Genomic DNA, 18142 nt, shown 5'->3' with positions numbered 1-18142 from the left:
CACAAACAGAAAGAATTAGGTCACTCTGACAGATCAGATTTCTTAGTTGTCACACTGCTGCTGCCTCTCCTACACTATAACTCAACATACATTAAAGAGAATTGCAGTAATAGATAAATATGACTACTCCGGATCCAGGAGTCTCAAATCGAAGTAGCCATATCTGAATGATAAAATGAAGTAATGCTCTACAAGTTTAGTAAGGATTCAAGTTTTCTATAGATCCTGTAAGGGGGGATTTCGGGTTGAGTCCCAGAAAGCTGTAGAGGCACTTGCTATTGAGTAAAGCTTATACTATGTCACGACTCCGATATGATTCTTCTACTGTTAGGACCTGCAAAATGATTTGCCTTCAACATGTCCTAATGATAAAATCAAATGAAGTATATAAGAGCTTTACCCAGTAGCGAGGACAACAGTTTTTCAGATTGTACATTAAATGAAAGAGCCCAATGGTTGAGACTTTTCGTGTAGGTATAATATTGATACAGCTGTGCTACAGTTCAAATGGTTTATTCACTAGTCTTTATGCCTTGGACTACAGTCCTGGGGGACCTTTGCAAGTACCAATGGATGTGCAAGAAAAATTCAGGAAAGAATAGTAGGAAAACTTAAACTCTTTATGATCTTAGAGAACTCATGTTAATCAATATCATTCTATCTCTTTATTTTGAATCTGTAAGGTCCATCACCTCCTCCTCCTATAGCATATTAATGCAAGCCAAGTAGTTGTTGCAACAACCAAATTAAGAAACAGAGAGAAACATCAATTTGGTAAAGTTAATGGAAATCAAATATGAATTCTTTATCAAAACACAGCATAGGTGTGTACAAGTAAAGAAAAAAAAAAAAATCAAATCAGTTATGATTAGACAAAAAATTCACCCTGAAAGATCATCACAGACCAATGATCCCCCCCCATTCCTCACATAAGGTAATGTGGTTGAAACAAAGGTGGAGCACCAACTGCAAATGCAGCCCTCTTCATGATGCAGCAGTAGCCAAGAGGACCTTGGCTGGTGGACGAAATGCAACCCCACTTCTATGAGGCTGAGAGTACTTCCTATACACAGCCTTGATCAGCTTGTTTTCTGCAGCCATTGAGTGGAAACTTGCAAGGAGCTTAGCACAATCCCTGTTTTGGGGAGAAATGTTAAAACATTCCTATTTCACAGACTCAAGAGAAAGGAAGGCAGTACCATTCACTTACAGTAGCTGTGCTTCTGAGAAACCAGTATAGGCTTTTAGTGTTTCATCCCAAACAGGGCTTTTGTTCAGGGCACACCGCGCAGCATACACCGATGAGGCAGCAAGCATAGATGAGCAGTACATCATGGTGGCATAGTTAGCCAAGCCAAGTTCAGCATAGAAATAGACCATATGTTCCATCTACAAGGACAGCAGTACGCAACAAGGAACAAGCAAAAGCATTAAGCTTCCCAGGCAAATCACAAGAATCAAAAGAGGCTACAGGCATCAGAACTAGGACAACATTCTAACCTCCTGATCAGGAATGGAGGCCTTAATGAAACGAACAAGGAAAACATAAGGCGTCGGAACTGTCAAGGTCCATTCTAGCCTGCCCAGTATAGCTTTCTCCATGTTCCTTATCTGCTGATCACTATAAGCTCTGTCTGAGATGCAGACAAAGTCATTGACCTGAAAATTTGGGTTCATCATGCAATTAGCTAAATGAAATGTACACTCAACCATCAATTCAGCGGGAAAAAAAAAAAAAAAAAACAGGAATTGGGGTTAAGAGAACAAACCTCTGGGGCCCAAATTTCTTCGTATTTGGAGGCTATCAGCATGGCACTGATGCCTACCAACTGCAGTTCCCTCCTTGGCACAGTCTTGACTGAAAGGAACCGGTCGATTATGTTGATTGTAAGGTAGAGGGTCTCTGGCATAAGTTCAAATTTATGGTGAACTTCAATTAACCAATCCACCAGAATTGATCTCATCTTCTCATTCATCTCAGGCTGGGAGTCCATATAGTCATGAATGTGGCTCTCACTCTGTAATATTTCACTCACTCATCAGATATTCGCAATATCCTAAACACAAACCAGAGAGGACCAAAAATTAACAAACCTCAATCAGTTTGTAGAACTTATAAATGTCCTCAACGTATTCTACCACAGCCAACTCATTATTAGCATCAGCTGCATCAATATCAACAATCTGCTCCTTCGGTTTTTTATCGGTCAAACCACAAGCCGCCTGCAATATAATCAAAATTTTATAATAAAAAAGCCAAGCAATTTTCCCAACAAAACAGCAATTATCCGAAAATAACCTTGCTCCTAGAAGTAAGGATGGAAGTCATAGTCTGGACTTTCTTCCTCGAGGATCCTTCTCCGGTCTTTTTGGTGTTTATTGGCTTCTCTTTCTTAACCTCTTCTGTATCTGAGCTCAATTCAATCACTGTCTCAGGCTTTGTCTTGACTGCAACCTTCTTCTGAGCTGCCTTTTCTGCCTCAGGTCCTTTACCTGCTGCAGCTCCATTGGTAACAAGAAGAGCTCCATCCACATTAGCACGGACTGCTTTCTGCAAATTAATTAAACCCGAAAAAAAAAATCAGAAATAGTTCAAATTCTGTATTCCAAAATGAATAATGAATGCAAGAAACAAGTGGTTTGATAGATAAACCTTGTTGTTTTCAGCTTCTTTTGCTTTGGCGAGTAATTGTGCACAAAAACCCCTGTAACAACAGAAGATGGAAATCAATGGAAGGGAACAGAACTGGTATAGAAGAAGAGATTGATATAAGGCTGAGAGCCAAACCTTGTAATGGGGCGAGAGATCTGAGGCTGTGGCTTGCCATCAACTCCAATAGTTACAAGATTCCCAATATCGCCTAGTGCTTGCCGGTTTCTCCTCTCTGCTGCAACAATCTTCTTCTGCTTACCATTCCCAGCAACTGCCTCCCCTAAGAAAATTCATGAGATGCCCATCAATATGAATATGTGGGGATCTCATATACTCTGTTTGATTGCCAAGAAAATGTGGGAAAATGAAGGATCCTAGAACTTTTGAATATCAGAAAACTAAGATCTCCTTTGTAGTACAGGTCCTAAGACCATTTAGGTTGGGTAGGGAGAGTTTTTCATACTTTAAAACCAAAAGGACATATGATCTAAGATTCAAATTATTATTCTCTGTTAAAGGGCATACGATCCAAGATTCAAATTATTATTCTTTTTTATATTCTCCTCAGTTTTCTCATCAACCAAACAAGGGAATGACGAAAATCAATCAAATGTGAAGAAAATGTATAAAACAAGAGAGATTAAAAAAAAGCAACGAAGCCTAATATTAAGGTAAAGAAATTAAATCAGAGATAGAAGAAAACTCGAGAATATATGAATACTTTTCAACACAGAAGCAGAAAGATATTGAAAATTGAAAAGAAAAAGGTCTCAAGAAGCATTTAAAACCCAAAGCTCCTAAAAATATAGGAGACAAAAATCACCAATTTTCTCATCACCAAAACCCTATTTAAAAAAAAAAAAAAAAAAACGAAAGAAATCAAAATTTCAACTATCAAAGGTGAATCTTTTTCCTGATTCAGAAATCAAATCAACATCATAAAAGAAATGAAATAAGACCCAAAAGTATATCTAATTTTTTTTTTTCTTTCAAATTCATTCAAAAACCAAAAAAAGAATAACCCACAAGAAGAAGATTCAGATCATATCAAGAAATAATACCTCTGGGTTGTTGATGGTCTCGTGGAACAACTGCTCTTGAAGCCATTTCTCTTTCTCTCTCTCCCCTCTCACTTTCTCTCTCTCTCTCTCGCTCCTCTTTAGGGTTGTGTTCAGAAACATGAAATGAGGAGAAGCTGACCAACGGTCTTATATTTTTGAAATTTCGACCGTTGGACGCTTATTTTTGAAGGTTAATAAGAACGGAGGCTCTACCGTTGGCCCATTACCAATTTACCACTTTGTTACTAAATATGATATTTTCCTTTTTCTTGCATTTTTTTTTTCATTCATTTATTTTATTTTATTTTTTCAAAAAGATAATTTTTTTTTTTTCAAATTGGGAGAAGTATTTTTATAGGTTCAAAAATACCCTCACTTTTTTCTTACAAAAATAATATTAATATGAGAATTTTTTTCCCTTTTAATCAATTTTTTCTATTTTTATTTAAAATGTGATCACAACTGAAAATCGCTCTATGCCATATTTTTCATTAAAGCCCAATTGGATTATTAAAAATATTCTTAAGTAAATAAGCATAAAATTAAAATTATATTAATAGAAATTGAAAATATACAGATAGTAAATCATGAGATTTTTAAGATTTCAAATAAAAGTTGAGATTTTATATGTATTTTTATATTATTTAAGTTAGTGTTTAGTAAATTAATTTAATAATTTTAAATGACTTAATAACTTAATTTAAGCTATTAAATAAATTAAGTATATTTGATAAAATAATTTAATGATTTCACTTAAAATAAAAAATAACTTTAAGTAATAAATACAAATAATTATCTTATTCTTAAATCTACATTTTCATTTTACATTTTTATCTTTATTTATCCTAATTACCTTCACAATCTCTTTTGTTATTTTACGACCTCCGTTATTCAATCTTTTTTACCCTAATTATAATTTATAAAAATAAATATATTAATTTAATGATTTAAAATATATTTTAAGTTCATTTTATCAAACAATATTAATACTTAAAAGTAAGAATAAGTAATAAGTTAGAAGTTAACAATTTAAGTATTATTTAATTTAAAATCAACTTAAATCATTAAGTAATAAGCATCATACACCCCATAAAATTAAAACTCAACTTAAAAAATAAAATGAAACTAAACATTGAAAATATATTAAAACTTAAAAGACCAAAACATAAATTGGCCATAATTTTATATCTTCTTTCTTTTTTTCCCTCCCATGATCCAAACAGAGCTTAAGTATTATTATTATTATTATTATTATTTTGTCATTTTATTTTAAGTCTCGCGCGTTAATTCATGAGTGTGACCGTGACCAATATACTCCTCACGCCCAAATACTAATATCCGTAGCCCAGTCTGTATTAAATGGGCCCAACCCAGAAGCCCAATCTCTAGTCCTTTGAATAAGAGAGATAGAAAAAGGCCCTTCGTCTTTGTCTAAACCCTAAACCATGTCAATCCTTCGCAAACTCGCTCGTAAAAACCCTAATTCTCCATTTCTTCTCTGCAACACCTCACGTTTCTTCAACACACAAAACCCTAACCCTTACGAACCCACCGTCGCTTACTACGACAACCTCATCAACACGGCGGGGCGGAACAGAGACTTCGCCTCCGTCTGCAACCTTCTCAATAAACGCGTGAGAGACGGGTGCTTCAACACCAATCACACCTTTGACTTCATCACCAACACTGACGCCGGCCTCTCCGTACTCGACGAGCTCTCCCAAGCCCTAGCTCATCTCGACAAAGGGTTCCCTCGGAAGAGCGCGTATGATTCCCTCATCGCGCGGCTCTGCAGATTAAAGCGTGTCGATGAGTCCCTGCGCTTGGTGGATACCATGGTCCAGTCGGACCACGGCGTCAACGCGTGTACGTTTCACCCTATCCTCAATGTGCTCACCAGGAAGAGGAAGATGGAGGAGGCGTGGCGCGTGATGACGATTATGAGAGAGAGCGGGGTTTCCCCTGACGTGACAGCTTACAACTATCTTCTCACGGCGTACTGCTTCACCGGGAACCTGGAGGCGGCCGTCGGAGTGCTGACGGAGATGGAGGAGGAGGGAATGGCAGCGGATACCCGGACGTACGACGCGCTGGTGCTCGGCGCGTGTAAAGCGGGGAAGGTGGAGGGGGCTATGGTGGTGCTGAGGAGAATGGAGGACGATGGAGTGCCTATACTGTACTCCACGCACGCGCACGTTATCAATGGACTATTAAAGCTGGGCTATTATGCGCAGGCGGTGGAGTTCGTGATGATATTTGGGGGGAAAGACAAGAAGCTTGATGAAGAGAGCTTTGGGATCTTAGGAAGCCGTTTGATAAATTTGAAAAGGTTTGAAGAGGCCAAGTTGGTTTTGAAGGAAATGAGGAGAAGGGGTATAGTGATGAGAAGTAATGAATTACAAGATTTTTATGAATTACATATCACTCAAAATTTTTGATTTCTTTCCTTCAAACTTATTTTTAGGATTTGGGAGACATGTATAAGGGGCAAAATTAAGGTCAAACAATAAGAAAAAAATACCCATTTCAAATTGGTGCCAAAAAAGAAATATATAAATAATTTTGTGGCACCTAAGAGTCATCATAGCCATAGTTCCATAGTTTATATCTTTTCTTTCATGTGATCTTTATAAAAAAATGATAAAAAATAAAATAAAATTAGATTTTAAATTTATTTTTATTTAATAATTTAAAAATACATAATTTTTTTAACTAATTATATATATAAATATTTTTTTTTAATTCGTTTTCTAAAACACTTTACCCTTTCATCATTTGATTTTTTGTCACATATTCTCTATGCCATACTCTTTTTTCATATTGGGATTATAATTTTCATCTATCAATAACATCATATGATTATATTGAAAGATTGTTTAGGGTTTTATGCTATAAAATATAAAAAATAATTTTTAATAAATATGGCATATATTGAAAAATTATGTTTAAAATAGTGATTAAAATGATTTATAAATCATAATAGTGCCTTAAGGGGCAAGTAGACTCTGCAACTTTAGGTGGGTGTTTGAAACGTAAATTATTTTTTATAATTCTATTTTTAATAAATAAAAAAAAAAAAAAAAAAAAGCAGAGAGAGAGAGTAAATAATAAATATAAAGAAATTATAGAGGTCATGCCATGCCGTAAAAATGAAAAGTTTACGGTCAAAATATAAAGACAGAAAGTACAATTTCCGTCCGACCTTCAATAGGGAGCTGATGTCATCGCCGGCGGATACACGGCCTGCATTTCTTCACCTCGTTCTCTACGTTCCACTGAAATCGCCCCGCGTCGCCTCCGGCGTAACTTAGCATCCGCCGCCGCCGCCGCCACCACTACCACCACTACCACCACAAACCCTTTATATTTAAATATTAGGACTATGGAGAACCAGAGGGCGCCAAGCGCACCCCGGTCCCTCCGGCCCCGCGACGGCGGCGGCAGCGGCGGAGGTGGCCGGGAAGATTGCTGGAGCGATGTCGCGACCGAAACCCTGATCGAAGCATGGGGAGACCGTTATGTGAAGTTCAACCGAGGGAACCTCCGGCAAAAAGACTGGAAGGAAATCGCCGGCGCAGTCAACAGCCGGCACGGCGGCGCGAGTCGCCGGAAAACTGACGTCCAGTGCAAGAACCGTATCGACACCTTAAAGAAGAAGTACAAGCTCGAGAAAGCGAAGCCCACGCCGTCAAAGTGGCCGTTTTATTACCGTCTTAACTCTCTCATCGGCACTAACGCCGTCACTGTCACAGTTAGGGCTTCCAACCAAAAACCAAACCCTAACCCTAACCCTAAGACCTTAGTTCATTCAAGGGCGTATCGGTCAAAGTCGAAATTGAACTCAGGTGGATCCACCGAGGGCTCATTTAGTGGTGATGAAGATGATGAATTAGGGTTTGATGGTAGTTTGAGGAAGCTTCCCATGGATTCCGCTGATTTTTCCGGTGAGGCGGCCTGCCGGGAGTTGGCGAGAGCCATTCTCAAGTTTGGAGAAATATACGAGAGAATTGAGAGCTCCAAGCAGCAGCAGATAATGGAGTTGGAAAAGCAAAGGATGGAGTTAACAAAGGATGTTGAGCTCCAAAGGATGAACATGTATATGGAAGCTCAACTTGAGCTCCAGAGAATGAAGCGCACTGCAGGTGAAATTCAAATCTTCTAATTTGCTCTTGTTTCGGCTTAATGATTTTAGTTGTGTGGATTTTCAATCGATTTAGCATTTGGATTTCATAGAATCTTCAGTAGTTTCTATATAATGGGAAAAATGGTAATCATAGTGTAGCAGTTTCTGAAAATGGGGCTTTAATATAATATCAAAGAAAGAAAATTGATTTTGGGGCATCTGAATTTATGTGTTTGAGGGTGTTTTAGTGTTGAAAATATACTTATTTGATCTGAAAGGGGCTGATATTTAGTTTACAGGGTGTGGGTAGTGTAAGCATCAGAATTTCGAAACTACCCAATTAATCGGCCTGTAGAAGAATTACTTATCAAAAAAAAAAAATACATCGTCTTGAACCCCTGTTAAGCCTTTTGGCTATCCTTTTCTTGGTTATTAGTAAATATCTTGTTGAGAGATGCTCTCCTTGTAATACATTTTTTCAATGAAACAGTGGCAAACAATGAATCTTCTTCCTAATTAGGTAACCCTATCAGGCCTCATGGGTAGGCGGGTATCTTTTCTGGCTTCTATTTGTCCTACATTTGGTAGGAATAACACAGGCAGAGGCATTAATCATATAGCATGAGTTGGTGAAGATGTGCAACCAAAGTTTGGATTAGGGGTTTAGGTTTATTCCTTTTTTAGGAGCTGTTAGTTCTTAGTTGGAATCGCATTTCCTATCTTATTTTTTTTTTATAGGAATTTCTTATTTTATTTGCAATGATTTTCTGCATACTTCCATTTTCTATTCCTGCTTCGGCTGTATGCCATATCATGGTGAAATCATGCATAGGTTTCTTCCAGAGATTGGTTTACTTCTGAGGTGCTCCTGCTAGACCATTTCTAGAGCTTCCTGTGATCACATTAATTTCATCCGAGAAATCTTTCCCCCATAAACTATTGAGAGATCTACACAACTATCCATCATCAGGCTTAGATTTATATGTGTACATTGAGATAGGGATACTCGAACATATAGTTTATAACATATTCTCTTATAACAAATTTCCTTGGATAAATTCTATTGGCTGATCTTTGATTTTTTTTCCTGAAGGAACTGACTATTTTTTTTTTCTTTCTATTTTGACAAGAAAGGAAAATATAGTTGAGGAAAAGGATGATAAGATTGGGATGAATACACCTCTTAGTCAGTGTGCAGATCCATCACGTTTGGTGGGGCTTGCATGTTGGCAACAGAGCACCAGGCATTTAAGTTGTAGGAAAAAAAAAAAAAAAAAGATTGTTCTTTGGCTTATTCATTTTAAAGAATCATGTTTAATTCATGGTTCTCTATTTATAGGTTAGTCTTTCTCTCTCTCTCCTTCTTTTATTTTTTATTTTTTATTTTTATTTTTCTGTTTCTTCCTTCTTCCTTTTTACTCCTTCTGTTTCTGGTCTTGTCTATTGAATTGACATCAACCTGCTAGTAAGTTTGGTTCATGGTCCAACTGGTGAGCTTTTAGAAAACATGGTATGGTACAAGGTAGGTATGGTTTAGGAATTCCACCATTTTATCAATTCTGTTTGATTGTAAAATTAAGGTAGAGAAAACTTTTAAGTTGAGACCAAAAGGAGAGATGGAGAAAACTAGGGAATTGTATATAAACATATGTATATATATTTCTACACACACAATGCAGAGCAGGGAAGCATGTCTCAAGGAAACATGTCTCAATGCTTGTGTTCAATCTTCTAGATTCTTTGGCATGTTTGATGTATATATCTCAAATGGTGAAAAGGTTGAAGACAGTTGTGAACTTGATTATCTGGCACTGGAGACTTGCAGAATGTAGCTTATCTCAGGACATATAGACTCATCTACATGAAAACACCTTGGCTTAAACTCTGACTCCTCAAGTAAGTTTTTAACAGATCTGAGATGAAAATATAGATCAGAGATTTGAGATTACTTTGCTTGGCTCAAAAGCTCTCTCTCTAACACTTACATGACCTCTCACTTGCAAGGAGTTGGTAATGGTGATTTAATTACTCTCATCACTACATTTCTTGGGGCTTCCATAAAATGTTCTATCAATTTGCAATGGCAGTTTGACACCATGTTTGTACTGTATCTTGAAGTATATGTTACTGCTAAACATGATTTCGTTTTCCAAGTGGAGTCTGATAAGCATTTTGCTGAAATGTCAAATGCCTCAAACAGGGAAGAAGCCATAGCTGAGATGGCATGAACACCCTCAATCTAGGGGGAGGACTGTCCAAGAAAGATATTTCCATGGAGACTCTTTCAGCATCTGAATCACAAAAACAAACAATCCCTGGCAAGGGTTTTACACAGAGTTGCATATTTGGAGCATTTCTGGGTGTCATTCATTGGTTAAATCCCTTTCTGGTGAAACCCATATTGTATCTTTCACTTTCATGTTTATTGTAAATGGTCAGTTGTGTCACTACAGAGATTTCTTGCGGTTCTATTGTTCTGAATTGCAACTCAATATCTTGTATCACTTTTTGCATGTAAAAAATGGAAATTAGAACCCTTGATGCTGTAACCTTAACATGGTAGTACAGCAAGCTGTGAGCTACTGACCACTTGTAACTGTCTTGATTGCTTTTTATTACTCACACCCCCCTCCCGGGCCTCCCCCCACTCAGAACCATAAAGCAGATGCCCCTGAGCTTTCAATGCCCTACCCTAGGAGTAACGCCCTTTTCATGAAAATGTGAAAATTTTAGGAGAGTCCACAACCAGATATGGATAAACACTTGTTTTGTATCATGGGCTTTTCAACAGAAACACAAAAGCTTCCTCCAGGCAAAGGGATCAAGGGAGGGGGGGAAAGGGGGGTTGGGGGTTTGAATTCATCCTATTGGCAGGGAAATGGAAGATGTGACATTGAAAGCATAGTGGGTGAGTGGCTCTAGTGTCACACAAATTATTTGGTACTTGGGGGGCTGAAGGGTGTAAAGAGTAATGGGTGTGGGTTGTGGTTTGTGGGGTAGGCGACAGTGTTGCCAGATTAAGATGTAACATTGTTATCACATGGCTTCACACGAGCCCCTGGAGTTTTGTGGGCAGAGCTAACAGTACATTATTGTTGCTTCTGGATTGAATGGTTCCTGAGATTTGCGGGTCACAGTTATCTTCCATGGATTCTCTCAATAATCTCCTTTCTTTGCGCTGCGGTGCTTTTTTGGGTTGCTGTTCAATCAAAGGGGTATCAGATCACTGTGTTCTTTGTTGAGATTCCTACCATGCTCATTCAAAGCATCCGAGAGAAAACCCGGATCAGAATTCATGCAAATTTTGATTTGGAAGAGGTTTGCAGAAGCTAAGGAAAAAAAAAAAAAAAAAGTAAACGCTAAAGAAAAAGAACCAAAAAAAAGAGAAAAAGAAAAAGAAAAAGGAAAAACAGTAGAGAATTCAGTACTAACTTTCTCAGTTCAAACTCCCTGATGAAATTGTAGATTTGATGCACATGAATTTATGGAGAACAAGAACTTGAAAAAGCAAGCAATAAAACACTAGAGAAACAGAAGAAGAAGAGGAAGAGGAGACATGGAAGAAGGAGAAGATCACAACTGAAATGGGGGTTGGCTGAAATCATTGATGGCCACAGGCTGATTCAACTCCATGGAATTCAGGTGGCTGAAACCGTCAAATATGCCGCTGCAGCCCGGAAAGTCTTGGAAACCGGCCATGGCCAGGCTGCCATGGAAGATGGAAGAGGTGGAGGAAGCGGGCATGGTATAGCGGGCGAGACGGGCTCTGGCAATGGCGAGATCATGTTGGAGCTCAACCATCTTTCTTTGGAGCAAAGCTATGGCGCCAATGCAACCATACACAGGGTCTCTAAGCCTGGCCTCAGCCTCATAGGCAAGAGAATTGACAGTGTCCTCACGTTGCTCCTCAGGGACTTCAACCAGGATCTTGCTCACATTGCTGGCACCAAACACCTTGTGAACTTTGGCGAATTTCTTGGGCTCATCGGACCGGAAGTAAGGTGCGAATATACAATTGGGAGTGCATCTCCTTTTCAAGAACTTGCAAGCTGCACAGGAGGAACTTGAACGGGGCTCATGACCCTTCATGGCTTCATCACCTCCACTCGTTAAATTCGTCCGCACACCCACCATATAAATAAGCAAATTCGGAAGTTGCACATTTCAATTTTTAAGATTCATAACTAAACTCCCTTATTAACCTTGATGTGTGGCCTATTAGCTCAGTTGGTTAGAGCGTCGTGCTAATAACGCGAAGGTCGCAGGTTCGAGACCTGCATAGGCCACATAAAATAATTTATTTTTCAATTTATCATTAAAAATAGCAAAGCTATAGCACATTTTCATTTTCAAAGTATAAAAACACAACCTTTTTCACTTCCAAAAAACCATTTAGTTGACAAAACAATTCTACTTCCAACTACCCTCCATACCTTTCAAGTATTTTTACCTACCTTTCCAAAACCTTTTATCACTTCCAAAATTTTATTACATGATTAAAGAGTTGGAAAAAAGTTGAAAAAGACCATTCAGAAAAAAGAAGCATAGAGAAAGAACAACACCCTTTTTCTCTTTCAAACATTTGTTAACTCCAGGGGAAGAAACGGGTCCACCTTATTAAATATACACATACACGCTTGTATATTGATAGGTTTACATGGGAAATGATGGTTCGCCATCACAGGAAAGACGAGACGTTTCATTGTTGGATATGAAATTTCACAGGAAAAGGAAATCCTAGAGAAACTTGGATTCATCCAGGATTGGGAAACCTAGGGATACCCGGAGGGTGGAAAAAATCAGCACTAGATATTGCAGCCAAACAGACCTCTATTGTTTCTGCATTCCTTATATTCTAAGTTACTATGCATTATGCCTGTACAGAATCTAAAATTTGTTTTACTGTTTTGATATGGTTTTAATTTATGAAAATTGGTTCCTAATTTGATTTTTTTTTCTTTTTTCAAAACTAAGGATGTGCATATATTTTATCAGACTACTTTGACTAAAATTTACAAAATAAATAAATAAATAAATAAATAATTTGATTATAGGATAAAATAATCACCTAATTATAAAAATAATTTTCTGGTTTATGACTAAATATTAAGAAATTTTTCTTAAAAACATCTCCAATGGATTTCTTTCTTTTATCATAAAAGATATATATAAAAAAAATTAATAAAAATATTTTTATCCAAATAAAAGGTTACAATTAATATTCAATAAAATAGTACAAGCTTCCTTCTCAGATATCATAAGCTTTAAAGCCGTTGGAAATTCTAGCAATGATTTAGCCTCATAATGAACTCAACAAAATTATAAAAAAAAAAAATCGAAAAACTCAGAAAATAGTCATGTCAAAATTTGTGGTAGTAGAAGAAAAGGGACAAAGAAGATAACGCTCCTCCAAACACCCACTTGGAGAGCAAAGTATGCAAATAATGCCCGTCGTTTTCCACAAAACACTCTGACCAAAAACACCACCCCCGAACTCCCAAGCCCCCTGATCCTCACGCGCCAGCCGTAGTAGCAGAAAGCCAAATGAATTTCCATGGAGCGTGGGTGTCGGGCGCTGGAGATGAGAGTGGGGGAGGATTAAACTTAAAAAGAGTCTTGAGAATGGGCCGGCCCACGTATGATTGATTAGAGAAGGAAGACTTCAAAGAGTGGGCACTTTGATTGATATTTTGCTCTCTCTCTCTCTCTTTTTTTTTTTTTTTTTTTCATTTTTCATTTTTCATTTTTTTTTAGCTTAGGGTTCTTCTTCTTGTGTTGTAAAACTGTGGAGCACTTAGAGAGGAAAAGCTATGAGGCACGTTTCGGTATATTTGACTTGGGAAATAGAGGGAGGGCCACTATGTGTGGAGTATGGGGTGAGACAGGGAGAGAGAGAATGAAGAGACGGTTTTGAAGAAATGGGCCTGAATTATGGGCTTTGAATTTACAGAATTGATGATGAGAAATGAAATGAGGTTGACAATTCGTAGGGACTTTGGGGAGTTTTTTCGTGTGGGGATTTTCATGGCATGAGTGATGAGGCTATAAAAAGGTTGCTCATGTCATCTCTCCCTCCACTTTGTGCATTTTGGTCATTGTATTTTTGGGTAATATTTCATCCATTTTGTGATGTAATATGGTATTAGAATATCTCAAAAAACAAATAAATAATAAAAAGCGTGCTATTGAATAGTGAAAATGAGACGAGTGAAAAAAAAAATCCGGTGTTTTTCTTTCTGAAAACGAGACATTTATCCCAGATGCTATGGGTGGATCTATCTCACTTAAATATGGAGAAAGTCAATAGCATGGAACCACACTCAAAGGGCCTCATCGTTTATTCCTATTTTGTATAAAGATTTCTTATTATATTTTATTTTTCTTCATATTTTCCATGACAAAACATATTTTCCCAAGATCCAAACAAAACAATAGAATTTTATTTATTTATTCTTTTCTTCCTCCAACAATCAAAGATCCATTTTTAGAATGTCCAGAGTGTTGAGATTGAGTGTGGTATGAGTAGCATGGAACTTTTGCACAGTACTCAAATGGAGAGTAGAAGCAAAAGCATGTGAAGAAACACTGTTAGGCCATGATCAAGGCCACCTACCATTCTCTAGACACGACAATCTTTATAAGATCCTTTCTTCAAGTAAGGGAAAAATCTTCCCCTGTGGATCCAAAGCTAATGCCTCTGCTCTCACGTGTATTGTTCTGAAATCTCTGGACTATATGGGCCAGCATAATCACAGTCCTAGGCCCACTAAATGAGTGGGCCGGTGCCCAAGTACCCGCATCCATAATGAGCCCACCAGAGTGGGCTCACCATAGCCCTAATTTCATACCACAAATGATGAAAATACATGTTGTCCTGACTCAGTCTCTCACCAGCATCATATTGACTTGTATCTTGTTTTTGATCTGTAATGAACTCTATTATAATCATTCAGGGTTAGAAAAAGGAAAGAAATTTGGGATTGATTAAAAAAATGTCGCCTGGGTGCAGATAATCCAAGCAGAAAATTCAACTTCTGGTGATGGCAGAGTCAAATGTGGGGGTGGTTCCACTCTTTAAGATAAAGATATTTGGGAGGCAGTGGCTGAGGAGGATGGAGGCTGATGCATTCAACTACTCAGAGCTACTTGATTAATTTTGAGACCCAGATTGAGGATAGGACAGTTTGATCCAGAGAAAACCGATATCTGCTAAATAACAGAGGAATCATCAATCTCTACTAGTCTGAATTGGAGCATCAAGTCCATTTCGGATTAATGAACATGGTATAAATAGAATGGTGGAAGATATTTCAAGACAGGATCTAGCAGTAGCCGCTCTTATGTTCAAATCATAGCTTACAAGTTGAAGAAAAGTACTTAGAAATAGGAAAGAAACATAAAACAAGATGATCAAATGATTTCGGAGGTGGTACTTGTTTCTTTCCTTTCCAAAAATCTTGTAATAATATATGTTATGAAGTGTCTTGCATTCCTATACACTCAACGTCAAGGCCCTACGTAGTACCTTTGGTTTTCTTCAAGTTTTTGTATTTCTTCCTTCTGTCTTGTTATTGATAGTGTGATTGGTTTTACTCTTTTCCAGATCAGGGAAGTTTGGGGTCTCTTATATTTGATATTTAGATTAGATTTATTTTTTCCATGATTTCAAAACAACGTGCATGTGGGCCTATGGTCTATGTCAAGTTGCAGTGCTTCAAATAATTCACAAATTTCAGCTCTAAACACCTGATCTAAGAGACACCCTAATGAGACAAAAATGTTTTGGACAAGGATATTTGCAAGGAAGTAGCTGTCGCCGAATGCGGCTTTGACACGGCACATTCAATACTTTTGTATCTTGAATTAAAAAACTGGCGGAGAATAACTAACCAAAGAAGGCTGCAGAGTCCTCCAAATGGCAGCAACCCCAAGAGTTAGGCAGTTTCATCGTCTCCTACATGAATAATACAAACAGAAACAGTCAAGACTCCATGATATTATTTTATTTGCTTTTCACAATTGAAGAGAAAAATAACAATGGGAGCTGGAACATACTTGCATAGCGAGAATCAATGGATGTTGCTCTTCCTACTCTCATGGTCTCTTCGGGCTTTCTTCCAACAGGGTCATTGCTAGAATCATTGATACACATATCTAATGAAGTTGCATCAATGGAAAGGCTTCCTGTTATACAGGTTAGAAATATCTCAACCATGATAAGAAGGATCAAACTTCTTTCCTCTCTCTTTGAAGAGATCCATGAAATGAATACCCCACTTCCCCCATCATCAATCTTGTGTCTCACTGAGCTCTTTTCTGTGATTCGGAGAGTTAAGAGTTTCATACAAGGGTGCAAGGATGCTAGCTCTCTGTGGAGCCTTGTGCAAACAGAACTTATCTCGAGTCAATTCCATGTGGTAGTGAAGGAGATGGGGAGGGCACTTGATATTTTACCTCTGAGCTTGCTCAATATAACTGCAGACATTAGGGAGCAAGTGGAGCTTCTTCACAAGCAAGCGAAAAGAGTGGATTTGTTTGTTGACCCTCGGGAGCTGCAAAGAAGAGAAGAGCTTCTCCAAGTAATGGCCACCAACAATGAGAAGAATGCCAAGAGCAAGGCCTTGGTTGATTTCAGAGAAGTGAAAGAGATCTTGAGCAGCATTGGCTTGAGAAGTCCATTAGATTATGATGAAGAGATTTCAAAGCTAGAAGCAGAAGCACAGAAGCAGGCAGGCACAGGGGGACTGATTGTGGTTTCCAATATCAACAACCTCATCTCTCTGGTCTTGTACTCCAAGTCCATGATTTTTAGTGAAGAACATAATGAGAAAACTAATGAAGCATTCAAGAAGCGCTCTGCATCTTTCAGGATGAACGATGATCATTCCTCATCCTCCCAATCAGCAATTCTCAACATTCCTGATGAATTCCGCTGCCCCATTTCACTTGACTTGATGAGAGATCCTGTGATTGTTGCTTCAGGGCACACTTATGATCGAAATTCAATTGCCCAGTGGATCAATACAGGACACAATACCTGCCCCAAGAGTGGGATGAAGCTAATTCACATGGCCCTCATTCCAAACTATGCACTGAAGAGTCTAGTTCATCAATGGTGCCGTGAAAACAACATCCAATTAATTGAATCTACATCATCATCTTCCTCAGACTTGGGGAGAAGCAATAGCATGAGGAAGTCATGTGAGAAAGCTGTTGATCACATATCTGCCACAAAAACTGCAATGGATGCTGTCAAAATGACTGCAGAATTTCTAGTGGGTAAATTAGCAACAGGGTCACCTGAAATTCAGAGACAGGCAGCATATGAGCTCCGCTTATTAGCCAAAACCGGAATGGATAATCGTAGGATAATTGCTGAGGCAGGAGCTATTCCATTTCTGGTGACATTACTAAGTTCCCATGACCCAAGAATTCAGGAGAATGCTGTGACTGCCTTACTCAACCTTTCCATCTTCGATAACAATAAGATTTTAATAATGGCAGCTGGAGCAATTGACAACATAGTAGATGTTTTGCAATCAGGGAAAACCATGGAGGCAAGAGAAAATGCAGCTGCAGCAATCTTCAGCTTGTCAATGATAGATGACTGCAAGGTGACCATTGGCGCCCATCCTAGAGCCATGCCTGCATTGGTGGCACTCCTAAGAGAAGGTACTTCAGCTGGGAAAAGGGATGCTGCAACAGCACTTTTTAATCTTGTGGTTTATAGTGCCAACAAGGGAAGCGCTGTGGTTGCTGGGGCAGTTCCTTTGCTTATTGAGCTGTTGATGGATGACAAAGCGGGAATTACAGATGACGCCTTGGCAGTGCTTGCTCTGCTTTTGGGGTGCCCCGATGGGCTGGAGGAGATAAGGAAGAGTAGGATCCTAGTTCCACTTCTTATTGATCTCTTGAGATTTGGATCGCCCAAAGGGAAGGAGAATTCGATAACTCTTCTTCTGGGTCTGTGCAAAGATGGAGGAGGAGAAGTTGCAAGAAGACTCTTGCTAAATCCACGAAGTATTCCTTCTCTTCAAAGCTTGGTTGCAGATGGGTCTTTGAAAGCTCGAAGAAAGGCCGATGCCCTGCTTAGATTACTCAATAGATGCTGCTCTCAGTCTCACAGCACTGTTGGATAACAAAGAATACAAGGGTTTAGAAAAGGAAAAATGTAAATTTTTAGATATGATATAAACGGAAATGGTGTTCATTTATTACTGTAATTGGAGCTCCATGAATTGTTCCTTACCTGATGGGATTTCTTATCTGTCTTCAGCAATACTTTTTTCATGGGGATGGAACTAA

General features: G+C 38.3%; 5 protein-coding genes and 1 non-coding gene across 7 annotated transcripts; 4 read left to right on the top strand and 2 right to left on the bottom strand.

Moving 5' to 3' along the window:
- Positions 1–746: 746 nt before the first annotated feature.
- On the bottom strand, positions 747–3826 carry LOC117927778 (G2/mitotic-specific cyclin S13-7-like). Of its 2 annotated transcripts, none has more exons than XM_034847453.1 (9): positions 3715–3826; positions 2789–2933; positions 2654–2705; positions 2300–2551; positions 2095–2223; positions 1770–2018; positions 1501–1659; positions 1211–1389; positions 747–1135 (listed from the first exon to the last, which is right to left on the bottom strand). In XM_034847453.1, exons 1-9 carry the CDS (start codon positions 3758–3760, stop codon positions 985–987), a joined length of 1362 nt encoding a protein of 453 aa, XP_034703344.1. In that variant the 5' UTR covers positions 3761–3826; the 3' UTR covers positions 747–984. The 2 variants fall into 2 exon arrangements, with proteins under 2 accessions (XP_034703344.1, XP_034703345.1); XM_034847454.1 differs by having other exon boundaries at positions 2789–2924.
- Positions 3827–5144: 1318 nt separating this feature from the next.
- LOC117927890 (pentatricopeptide repeat-containing protein At3g56030, mitochondrial-like) lies at positions 5145–6279 on the top strand. The gene has a single exon (XM_034847614.1). The coding sequence runs from the start codon at positions 5160–5162 to the stop codon at positions 6150–6152; it is 993 nt and encodes a 330-aa protein (XP_034703505.1). The 5' UTR covers positions 5145–5159; the 3' UTR covers positions 6153–6279.
- Positions 6280–6868: 589 nt separating this feature from the next.
- LOC117928665 (trihelix transcription factor ASIL2) lies at positions 6869–10419 on the top strand. Its single transcript, XM_034848619.1, has 2 exons — positions 6869–7856; positions 10038–10419. The coding sequence occupies exons 1-2, from the start codon at positions 7097–7099 to the stop codon at positions 10049–10051; spliced, it is 774 nt and encodes a 257-aa protein (XP_034704510.1). The 5' UTR covers positions 6869–7096; the 3' UTR covers positions 10052–10419.
- Positions 10420–11250: 831 nt separating this feature from the next.
- Positions 11251–11960, bottom strand: LOC117928666 (LOB domain-containing protein 21). Its single transcript, XM_034848620.1, has one exon. The coding sequence runs from the start codon at positions 11924–11926 to the stop codon at positions 11411–11413; it is 516 nt and encodes a 171-aa protein (XP_034704511.1). The 5' UTR covers positions 11927–11960; the 3' UTR covers positions 11251–11410.
- An 89-nt stretch (positions 11961–12049) lies between these two features.
- Positions 12050–12123, top strand: TRNAI-AAU. Its single transcript has one exon. It is a non-coding gene; the product is annotated as a tRNA-Ile (tRNA).
- Positions 12124–15836: 3713 nt separating this feature from the next.
- Positions 15837–18112, top strand: LOC117928664 (U-box domain-containing protein 1-like). The gene has a single exon (XM_034848618.1). It carries the CDS (start codon positions 15910–15912, stop codon positions 17974–17976), a length of 2067 nt encoding a protein of 688 aa, XP_034704509.1. The 5' UTR covers positions 15837–15909; the 3' UTR covers positions 17977–18112.
- Positions 18113–18142: the final 30 nt, after the last annotated feature.

Source organism: Vitis riparia, chromosome 13, assembly GCF_004353265.1.
Source record: "Vitis riparia cultivar Riparia Gloire de Montpellier isolate 1030 chromosome 13, EGFV_Vit.rip_1.0, whole genome shotgun sequence".
In the NCBI taxonomy this organism is placed as follows: domain Eukaryota; kingdom Viridiplantae; phylum Streptophyta; class Magnoliopsida; order Vitales; family Vitaceae; genus Vitis; species Vitis riparia.
Note: the sequence above shows the minus strand (reverse complement) of the source record. Positions and strands in the feature narration are given on the sequence as shown.